The sequence below is a fragment of the Helicoverpa armigera genome, chromosome 2 (genome assembly GCF_030705265.1).
Source record: "Helicoverpa armigera isolate CAAS_96S chromosome 2, ASM3070526v1, whole genome shotgun sequence".
In the NCBI taxonomy this organism is placed as follows: domain Eukaryota; kingdom Metazoa; phylum Arthropoda; class Insecta; order Lepidoptera; family Noctuidae; genus Helicoverpa; species Helicoverpa armigera.
Window position 1 is genome coordinate 9,356,032 of NC_087121.1, and position 12,365 is coordinate 9,368,396.

The 12,365-nt window shown below is 35.3% G+C and overlaps 1 protein-coding gene across 1 annotated transcript; it reads left to right on the forward strand.

Annotated features, from left to right (window-relative positions):
• Positions 1-770: 770 nt before the first annotated feature.
• Positions 771-10,006, forward strand: LOC135118160 (transmembrane protein 104 homolog). The gene is made up of 5 exons (XM_064039386.1): positions 771-1,032; positions 1,441-1,653; positions 2,019-2,278; positions 4,142-4,353; positions 7,780-10,006. The coding sequence occupies exons 1-5, from the start codon at positions 955-957 to the stop codon at positions 8,538-8,540; spliced, it is 1,524 nt and encodes a 507-aa protein (XP_063895456.1). The 5' UTR covers positions 771-954; the 3' UTR covers positions 8,541-10,006.
• The last annotated feature ends 2,359 nt before the right edge of the window (positions 10,007-12,365 follow it).

The following is a 12,365-nucleotide window of genomic DNA, read 5'->3' on the forward strand; positions in this document are numbered from 1 at the left end:
AGCAATTTCTGATTTTTATACCGATAATAACATAATTATATGCATTTTAAATTAGTTATTATCGGTATCAATCCCTTTAATAAGTTAATTAATATGCTCATAAATCTATTCCTTTCTTAAGATATTTTTATAACTACAACACCGCGCTCGCGCTGGATGCACGCCTGTTAGTGTTGTGCTATTTCCGGTGTAAGTAAGTGAGAAAGATGGATGGAAGGTATAGTTGGGAAATTTTATATGTCATGAAAAATGTATAATTTTTGACTGTTGTTTACCTAAGTTGACATTTATTTTAATTTGATTAAAGCGGAAAATATAAAAAATACTTTACATGGAACCACCAATTGCTTTACGAGAACGAACACAGCACAATGTCCGGGCGTGTCACTTCATCAGCTGTGTTTTTATACGGTTTATTTTATATAACTAGTAATATTGCGGAATTTAATTGATTTATTAGGCTGCACTTTAGATAGATAAGCGTAATGTTAGTGATATTATTGTTCAGGGTAATAATGATGCCGTGTTTGATGTCTCCGTTTAACTCATAAAGTCCATTCAATTCAAATATTCCTCTAAAAATAATTATTATGTTACATTTACTTTTAGTTTTATACAAATAACTATAACTTTTTGGCCCAGACCTTTAGCGTAACTTTTTTTCTGCGCAGATCCCGATCGACCCACAGTAGTGGTCGAGTATACTCCCTCTTTCAACATAACAAAAATAATCGAAATAAATAAATTGTTGCTGGCAACTGGCAATTTCATTCCAGTCTGTCAAAAGTGTCATGTATTTATGTCATAAGTTTTGATTTGTCGTGTTATCTTTTGTGTTTGGCCGTTATCGTCAATTTTCTTTATTATCGATAAATGTTAATACATCGATTGGGGAAAATTCGTCCATTGCTGTGTCAGATATCCGGCAGCGATGTCGTGTGAATTTAGAGAATTATGCCTCGTCGCTTCTGGGGTCTAAGAAGGTTGATAAGAATGCCTTTAACAGAGGCTGGGGACCAATATTCAGTATGGGTGAGTGTTCGAAATACAAATTCAAGTCGTTAAGCATCGTAAAAGCTGTAGCAGTGTTTAACATATGTTTTGGCAGTAAATTAATTGTTTCTAAACCATTGCTAAAGTTCATAATCTTTGTTCTTTGTATTGTTTACGATAGCAACTGTTGTTTCTCCCACTCCGCTTCGAAACAGCTGTCATCATTGCAGCCTCGGTCTCTGTTATAAAATTAAATTCCATGCTAAAGAGAAACACTTCATTTGTAATAAACATTTAGTTTACTCCTCCAATAAGACAACCCACTGACTACAATGACATTAAATAGTCATTTAAAAATTATTATTTATAGGTACTTACTTTATAACACAAGTATGATCCTCCTCTAAAATGACCTAATTACCATCTTATTTTACATGCCCTCGCCAGGTGGGTTTAATTTACGTTTTCAACCTGATTGTTGGGACGGGGGCACTAACGCTTCCAGCTGCGTTTGCCCGTGCTGGATGGGGTCTCAGCACCATATCACTGATGTTCCTAGCGTTCATGAGCTTCCTCAACGCTACCTATGTCATAGAGACGATGGCCTGCGCTAACGCTGTGTTCAAGTGGAAGAGGCTGCAGACTATTAAGAGGGAAAGCGTAAGTATAGACAAACTTCCTATTTCAATCATCAGGCAAGCCTATGTGGTAGATATATTATTTGGTGCATATTGTGCCAACAAAATATAAAATCTTGTCTATAGTTATATCATTAGAAGAAGTGTAAACATTTAAGTTTAGTAATAGGCTACATAATAAATATTTTGTAAATAAAACATTCTGCTTATAATTCACAAAGCAAGTTCTGGTGCACATATTTTTGCTATATAGTATGGTAGTTCGAAGTTTTTGACACTGTAAAACCACCCACCTTTTCACTACTGTAACATAAAAAAGCAAAGACTTCTCTAAAATTCATGCATTTTAGCTGAAGACAGACTGTTTATCTATAAATCAAATTCCAGATACAAGACCATGATTCGGATGAAGATCCATCAACATCTCAGAACAATCACGGTGACTTAGAAGAGCCTCTAGTTTGCGGTGACAACATCCCTTCTCGCTACTACAGTTTAGACCGACGAGTGGAACTGGGGGAGATGGCAAACCTGTTCTTCAACAAGATCGGCAGAACTACCTTCTATTGCTCCCTATGCATATATTTGTATGGAGACCTATCTATCTACTCGGCAGCAGTTGCTAAGTCTATCATGGATGTGGTGTGGTAAGCATTTAGTTACATTATTTATTGTGATGTACATCTGTAATTTTGTCTGAGAAAATCAAAAATGCTTTAACCATTTGTTTAATTCTTAATTTTTGGGCTTAAAAGTCACCATGCCAGTTTATACTAATATAATAAATGGGCTTCGAAACTACTGAACCCATTTGAATATAATTGGACAATAATTCAGAAAGTAATAACTGCATTGTTATGCATTGATTGAGGTAGATGATTATCAGCGAATAAAATCTGAATTGAAGGCACGAAAAATCAAGCGTTTATAGAGTGTAATCAAATGACGTCGATCCTTTTTATGGCATTTAGCTCGCTTTTCATAAGTGTTTTGCCTGTAAAGTACCGACTTTAAAACATTTGCTTTACCCCCTCTTATTAAAAGCCTAAGAGTCAATGTATGTTAAACCAATCAATTGTGGTTAAACCAATGAAAATCTAAATTGTACGTTATTTCTTTACTGAAAATTAAAACCAGTATTACCTATTTACATAGCTGTTCATGTAAACTTGACAAGATAAGATTTACATAATCCTAAATATTTAGTCAAGTGTTTTAATATTCGTCGTTTGAAATAATGTTCCTCGTTACACGACAGTAATTATTATAATTTATAGTTGTCGTGTCAAATTGCTGGAGAGATAAGTTAGAGGAATGTGTCCATGCGCGGCAGCTGTAAATATAAATAGCAATGATTTATTCATCGGCCGACCGACAATAATAAACATGTGTAATTGCCCGACATTAATTTATCAACCAAAGTCAAAATATGTATTGATTTTTTTACTGGAATGAGTTTAGCGTGTAATTCATCCTGTCTCGTTCAGCCTTTTTTATCGTCCCACTTCTGGGCACAGGCCTCCTTTCACAGTAAAGGATTGAGGGTTAAATAAAGGGTTGGTGATTTCAGACTTTATAGTCTAAGTTTACTCGAGGTGTTTTCCTTCGCCTTTAATTAGTCATTGGTGTCTAAATTATACATAGTCAATTTATCCCATATTGGTGAAACAACAGAACTTCTTGTCAAAAATCATGTTTAGTTTTTAATTTTAACTCTTGAACAATAGATATAAAAACCCTTCCGTTCCGTACCATTATTTAGAATAAACAAAAAACTCACGTTTATTGTATGGGTGCCGCCCAAAATATTTATTTTATTCTTGTTTTCAGTTTTTGTTGTTATAGCGAGAACAGAAATACATCATCTGTGAAAATTTCAACTCTCTAATTATCACGGTTCATGAGATACAGCCTGGTGACAGACGGACGAACGGACAGACGGACAGAGGAGCGAAAACAATAGGGTCCTGTTTTACCCTTTGGGTACGGAACCCTAAAAATAAAAATATTTATTTAGTTTGCTCTTAGTTTTGAGATACTGACCTAAACAAAATGTGAGAAAATAAATAGTTTAGCTTCTGACACAAACAATAATAGGGTGCAACTTCTCATTATACTATATTGTCTAATGTTTTAACAAACAACGACGCTGTTACTATTGGCCGTTGATTGTGATCAATGTGCCGTGCCCACAATGGTCTATCCCGGTCAACCCTGGATGGTATAATATGGGGCGTTGCCCAGCAGGGCTAAAGCCTGCCGGGGCTGCGGGATTGTTCGAAAGAATTACCACGGCCCTGGTACATAAAAGACCTACGCAGCTAACCCACAGCGGGAGGTGTAATTTGATCTGATTGATTTGATTTTTTATCTGATTGATTCCCCATCAAAAGAAAAGGTCTGAGTGCAGCACCCACAACACAAGCTAAAAACTATTGTATAGCTTACCATGGGCCTAACAGACAATGTATGAAAGATGTCTTGACATAATAATTCTTCTTTGCCAACAGTACCCCAATCCCCCCTAACATGACGGACTCCAAAGTCTGGGATGAGCTGCCTTGCTTCAACATATCCTCCACGGACCGCACTGGGTATACCCGGTTCGACACGTACCGGGTGGCCTTGCTGACGTTTGTGGCAGCTATGGGACCCTTCGTCTTCTTCAATGTGCAGAAGACCAAATATTTGCAGTTGTTCACTTCTGGCATGCGGTGGCTGGGTGAGTATTTTGTATGTTTTTGTACGATAACAGAATGCTACAGCTTGCTGTGGTCTTAGTTGTATCAAAAAGATTCTCTCTGTTCCTTTAGAAATATGATCTATTTTTCTGTGTCGTGACACCAGGTTTTAAAAATTGCATATAATCGCTCATTTGTAAATTATGTCCTTTCGCGTAGTATTCATTGTTTTACCACCCAAAACAAAAATGTGAAAGACTGCCAAGTTCGATAATATGGGAATGCTTCGCCTATAAAAGAAGTGAGATCTGAATAAGTACCAAGTTCCATACACATACCTCAGTTAAAAATAGTTACTTTTTAATGATGTTACTTGGCAAGTTTTCATACACCTTGTTATAAACCTACTAAACGCAATGAATCAAGTATTTAATTTTCTATTAAAACTTGCCAAGTAATCATCATTAAAAAGTAACTATTTTTAACTGAGGTATGTGTATGGAACTTGGTACTTATTCAGATCTCACTTCTTTTATAGGCGAAGCATTCCCATATTATCGAACTTGGCAGTCTTTCACATTTTTGTTTTGGGTGGGATTTCATTTATTTTTGTAAGGTTGTTTATTTTATTTTTTTCTTATGATGAAGTTAGTTAAAGAAATGTCTCATTTATACTATCTTTTAGATTTTTTAATATGCAATATGTTTTTTACAAAGAAATGAACTAGATTAACTATGACTAGATTTACCAACTGACCGACATGACATGTTATCATATATTATGTTCGTGGATCAAAGTTACACATTCGTTATTTTCGAAAGTGATTCACACTTGGCCGTTTTCAGATTTTTACTTTACTTTAACTAAATACAAACCTTTGTACCATTCGAAGATATATTATATAAATATAGATAAATTTAGTTCGTTTTAGTTCCTTAGGGGTATAAATTTACACCGGGTATAAAACACCTTCATTATTTTGAAACCGACTCACACTTGGCCATTTTCAGATTTTTCCCTTTACCTTGACATAAAGACCTACCTCCATGCCAAATTTCAAGTCAATACGACCATTGGAAGTGGTCTAGGTTTTTGATGAGTGAGTCAGTGAATCAGTGAATCAGTGTATAGTAAAAATAGCGATTTTCTGACGTCAATATCTCAAGACCTACAATAGGTATATTAATGAAATTTTGTATTTTAGATAAGTGAGGGGGTCTCAACAGATACTAGAAATTTGATATGCGTAAATAAAATAGATTTTGAGTTACAGGGGGGTCGAATTTGGCCCGAAATGGTTCGTGTAATATAACCCACGGCCGGTGTGTCGCCTTTTTTGCTCGAACTTGGCGGACACACTGCCGTGTGTCTAGATTCATACAGGCCTATTCTGTGGATTACAATGCAATTTGAATAATAAAGTGGTAGGCAGATTCGAGTCAATTGTCTACCTAACTACGTTATGTAACGCAGTTGAAAAAAGATACAATAATGGTTAATATTTGCTCGCAAATCGTGTTATTTACATTTCATGTTAGCGTGGCAACATGTGGACCATTTATCGTTTCAATAACCTGCGCTATCATGTTGTATTCATAAATATTACATCTGTTATCGCGCGCAGCACGTTAGTTAAATAAAAATATTGATTAGTTTAACAATTAGGCCTAACGCACGTGTTTGGTACATACATGGAAAAAAGTCGTGGTGGCCTAGTGGGCAAAGAACCAACCTCTCGAGTATGAGGGCGCGGGTTCGATTCCAGGTCAGGCAAGTAGGTACCAATGCAACTTTTCTAAGTTTGTATGTATTTTCTAAGTATATCTTAGACACCAATGACTGTGTTTCGAATGGCACGTTAAACTGTAGGTCCCGGCTGTCATCGAACATCCTTGACAGTCGTTAAGGGTAGTCAGAAGCCAGTAAGTCTGACACCAGTCTAACCAAGGGGTATCGGGTTGCCCGGGTACCTAACTGGGTTGAGGAGTACAGATAGGCAGTCGCTTCTTGTAAAGCACTGGTACTCAGCTGAATCCGGTTAGACTGGAAGCCGACCCCATGATTGGGAAAAGGCTCGGAGGATAGATGGAGATCCGAATACTACAGCTTGCTGTGTTCTTAGTTGTATCAAGAAAGATTCTCTCTGTTAGAATTATGATCTATTTTTCTGTGTCGTGACACCAGGTTTTAAAAAGTGCATATAATCGCTCATTTGTAAATTATGTCCTTCTTTCGCGTAGTATTCATTGTTTTAATCACACAGGCCTATTCTGTGGATTACAATGCAATTTGAATAATAAAGTGGTAGGCAGATTCGAGATTCAATTGTCTACCTAACTACGTTATGTAACGCAGTTGAAAAAAGATACAATAATGGTTATTATTTGCTCGCAAATCGTGTTATTTACATTTCATGTTAGCGTGGCAACATGTGGACCATTTATCGTTTCAATAAAATGCGCTATCATGTTGTATTCATAAATATTACATCTGTTATCGGGCGCAGCACGTTAGTTAAAAAATATTGTTTAGTTTAACAATTAGGCCTAACGCACGTGTTTGGTAGGTACATAACAGCGGAACAAAATAGTAATAATGTAGTTTGATTGATAAATTGTATCTCCCTTCTACACTGAATAGGACATGTGCAACGGTAGACCGTTTATGTATGAGCGACAATTGACACTGCATGAGTTATGACAAGTGTATGCTCGACTCCTCATATTGAAATAGCATTTGATAGTGGAATGCTTTTTGCATGTATTCCTTGCTCGCTGTGTCCCGTGGGTACACTCACATCTCGAAGGAATTAATTCACACAACCATATAAAAAGTTTTATATTATTCAGATAGTTTTTTTATAATTAGATATCATGTCATCTAAATAGGTTGAGCTAATTTACACAAAAAATAAAATGTATTGATAGTTAACTTGTGTGTTATTCCTGGCCTAAACACCTAGTAGGATTTCTACCCATCATCAGATTAAAAAAATAATCTCATGCGTTCCGGACTCGCTAGAGATAATATTATGTGTTCTAGTTATCCATATCAAATCAGACTGATAGCATAACATAGTTTTAGCATTATTGCACCAGATATGTATCTGTAGACGGTATTTCCATATGTAAGTACCTATGTACTTACATAGTATTTCGTTACTGAAGGATAACTCAATTAGTCACTGATGTTATTTATATTCTATAATACAATAACAATACTGCAAACCTAAATTAAGTACATATGTACTTCAATTCGGGAATACTGATTCATTGAAATCTAATCTAATCAATGCGATGACACACAACCACAACATATTTCATATACTAAAATGTAAGGCTTCGAAAAATATAAAATCAATACCAGATAATGCCTGTGTTAGAAAAGAAGATGTCGCTCTGTGACTTTTATGTACACCACAATAAGGCACTAAATTCCTAATGTTAAATCATGTTATTTGTTCCAGCGTTCACGATAATGATCTCAATGGCGATACACCTGCTAGTGGGTCGCGGTGCGCAGGGCCACCCGCCAGCCTTCGACGTGACGGGCCTGCCCACGCTGTTCGGCGCCTGCGTCTACTCCTTCATGTGCCATCACTCGCTCCCAGGCCTCATCGCCCCCATCAGGGGTAAATCACGCCTAGGCCTCCATCTCTTCTTCGACTACGCCATCATAGCGATGTTCTACCTCCTCCTAGCTTTCACCGGAGCCTTCGCCTTTGCGCACCTGAACGACCTCTACACCCTCAACTTCATCCCCGCAGATAACGACAACATATTCCTAGAAGTCGTAGAATATTTCCTCGCCCTGTTCCCAGTGTTCACTCTCTCTACCAGTTTCCCTATCATAGCTATAACTTTGAGAAATAATTTACAAAGCCTCTTCTTAGATACAACGAGATTGGAATCGTATAATTTCATTTTAAGGAAAGTTCTGTTTCCTATAATCACGGTTGTTCCCCCAGTATTGCTGACGTATTTCTTAGAGGATATAAGTATATTAATAGAGTTTACGGGTTCGTACGCTGGGACGGGCATACAGTACTTCATACCGACATTCTTGGTAGTGTCCGCGCGGCGCCACTGTACGAACCTGCTAGGGTTAGGCGTAGTCAATAAGTATAAAAGTCCATTTTCTCACGTTGCGTGGGCTATCTTTGTCCTGCTATGGTCATTTATGTGCATTATTCTAGTGTCAGTAAACATATTTGAAAAGAATTTATGACATTAATGCGTTAGGATCTACGTTAAGAAATCTGTTTACTGTTACTGTTTGTAAAATCCAGTGATGTATCAATAATTTTACAACTTTTAAATTATTAGGATTTTGAACCATATTTTCCCTCAATAAATTATTCAAAATTAAAACTACAATATGCAATGTGTTCATATCTCTTCCCTGCTGTATGTGTGCAGTAATCGAGTTTTCATTCGTAATTTTTCACAAGTATTGCCGATAGCAGTCTTGTGTATTTTTTAATCAATATTACTATTTTGAACAATTGATCATGCATCAATTGTTCCAAATACACTAATTTTTTATTCATAAAATAAGTAAAATTAAAAAAAAAAACTATGCATAACGTGCGCTGGCGCTCAAAAGTGCATTTAATATTAATAAATCAATTAGGTATGTAATGTCAATTTTATTGAAATGTTCTAATACGAATAAATGTTTATCAAATAATCATTAAATAATTGAAAAGTTATCGATATAATAAAAAATATGTGTAGTAAATGGATGTTATAATATCTTGTCAGTCCTTCAATTCAAATTGCAAAAAATATTTAATTAAAATATCTAAAGTGCTAACAATTATGTCATATTGCGTAAATAGCGTAAGCCTGAAATATTTTACCCTTGCTATTATGTAGATAATAACATTCTAATATACTAGATACTTAACTAATTGTGTATTCGTAATGAAATGTTACCTTACCCAAAGACGAAGTCAATTTCGTTCCTCTGTAAGTAGGTACTTACAAAATATATTTTTAAACAATTATTTAAGAATGCTTTTATGATTCTATTAAAATAAGAATAAATAAATAAATGCACCAGTATGAAGCTAATAATTATAATGAGGCTTTTATCTTATTTTTTAAAATCATTTTCATAATATTTTTTTTTACTTTCAGAATCATTTAAAAATAATGTTGCATCTAATATTGCTTTGGCTATTCACTGGTTATGTTATAATATAATGAATAATACATTATAATTTATATTTTTTGCCTATTTAACATGCTGTGGTATATAATTGTGATACCTGATAAAATATATTGGACTACATGACAAATGTGCGGGCATGAACATTTTTGGTGTTCCTTTTTTATTGTAAAACGTAAAGTGTAATTTAAAGTTTATACTTACTGTATAGTGTAATTCATAAAATTCACTCTGATGACAATACTTCCAAGTCTCTCTGTTTGTATTTAAAAGTTGTTTCGTGTAATTAGGTAGCTATTTTTGTACTTTGATTTTGAATGCTAAATGGTGCCAAATCATAAACGATTTATTTTTCATTTTTTATTTGTTGTATTTAATAATTGCATGTTTATTGTGATAAATAAACCATTTTAAAGAAATATATTTTAAATAAAGTGGAAGTTATGTATCGACTGACTATTAATTTATTAGCAGTACAAAATATTTTTTTACAAAATAAATTACCCGCTCGTGTTCACAAAGTTTTGTTTTATTTATGAACCGTTTAACAATTACATGGTTCCCGATTATTAAATAAGAAAACTGAGTAGTTGTCACTTGTAAATATTTGCCAGGATTTGTGGAAACGTGGCGTGTCCGATATGTGTATTTTGAGCTAAACGTATACCATGCCATGCCCACCAACGTTGTGTCGATTCTTTTCTCGTGTGCGTTCGCGCAGCGGAATGTTAATGAATTTAAAGATTTTAATTATGCAGATAATTAGTGTAAGACGTCCTATAATTGTGTATGGTAAATAAAAATTTGTGTATGCAGCCATTGTGGAGAAATTCACCAAAAACAGATTCCGCTGGGCGAACGTTGGCGAACGTTGTCCTGGCGGAACTTTTTAATCCTAAAGCCCGATTTCCACTGCGAAAGGGTAATGTGCGGAAAATGGTTAGGCGGAACGGACTCCTTTTTAATGAAAGAGGTTTGCGTTTCCACCAACGAAGAGTTGGTCATTTGATTTCCACTGCAAAATGAAACTCAGATAGAGAAATGAGCGGACTGAGCTGAACGGAAAATGAGAAATGAAAAACGAATAGATAATTTCCACAGAGAACGAGTTCAGTTGAAGTTTTGAGCTGGTTGTGTGTGGTCGTGTTGTTGCGATGTTATCGAGTGACACGGAATCGAGCGATGACAGTGATTATGTGTACAGAAAAAAAGCACGCAAAGAAGATTTTGGCTGTGCCAGCATATTCAAGATCGTAACTTAAAAGGGGAATTTAGGCAGACAGCGAGCGAGTCCGTTCTGAACTAGTCGGTGCAGGCCTTGCGCAGCGGACTCTTTTCAATTTCTTTTTACTCGCTCAATCCGCCCCGCTCACCACTTTCTGTGTGGAAACGCTACTATGTAAATTGTAATTGCGAGTTGAGCGGAGTCCGTAAGTACTCCGCTCCGCTCCCTAGAACTGAGCGAGCTCATTTCTACTCTTTCTACACGCTCGGCTCTTTCCGTCCGACTATTTGTTGGTGGAAATACAAGTATGCAGTTTGCGTTTGCGAGTTTAACGAAGTCATTAATGGGTCCGTTCCGCTCGCGGTGGAAACCGGGCTATAGACTTTGGAAGAAAAGAGATGTGTCCGAAAATTAGTGTGTATTTGTGTATAATTGATTATGTATGAATGAAATCAGTGCATGCATAAACTTCGGAGAAATTCAAGTTTCCGCTACGCGAACGTTTGGCCATTAGCTAGTTTTCATATAAAGCGCTTACATAGAGAGCTGTAGATTTTTACATACGTTGTTTTGAATTTGTTTATATTTGTTTAAATAACAGATTTAGAAAAAGTCGTAGGGTTTAAAAGATAAAAATATAAACGTAAAATACACTTATTAGGTTTTAGTTCTTAAAGTATGCAGTTTGGGGTCTAGATTTTCACGTTTACACAAACCTTGTAAGTGTCTCCAACATGTTGCCAAGTATCAATGATGTTCCGTTTGTAATTAAAAAGTTATAGGATATTTTACCATGAACAGATCACTGTTTACAAAGCAGTCGAATATCACGACGTTCTAAAGGAATTGCATGGTAAAATGTATGCCAATAATTAGTTTAATCGTTCAACTATTCACTTGCAAAATTTCATGTCATTAAATTCAGTAATTAAAGAAAGACAATTATAATACTGACGGAACATCGAAACCCTACATAATCCGACCAAGTTCGGATAGCTACAAAAAAGCGGCCGTGCCATATGTCTAAGCAACGTTCTTAACTTGGAAGGTTAGTATATTTATTAATATGGTACAGTTGCGTACACAAGCGTTAGGAAAAAATTAAACAATTGCATATCTTGAATGAATTTTTTTTTTTAAATAATAATGCCACTATCTACGACATTTTAGTTAAAATACGTAACGTTTATTAACGTTATTTTTAATCACGTAGTCAAGTAATTTATGTAAGTAATAATAATAAAAATATTTTTGTACACGGATATTTAAATAGAGAAGTACTTGTTAATTGAAGATTTATTTTTATCGTAGATAGTGGCATTATTATAAAAAAAAAATTTTCAATCAAGAAATACAATTGTTTTATTTTTTCCTAACGCTTGTGTACGCAACTGTACCATATTAATAAATACTAACCTACCAAGTTAAGAACGTTGCTTAGACAATGGCACGGCCGCTTTTTTGTAGCTATCCGAACTTGGTCGGATTTTGTAGGGTTTCGATGCTCCGTCAGTATTATAATTGTCTTTCTTTAATTACTGAATTTAATGACATGAAATTTTGCAAGTGAATAGTTGAATGATTAAACTAATTATTGGCATACATTTTACCATGCAATTCCTTTAGAACGTCGTGATATTCGACTGCTTTGTAAA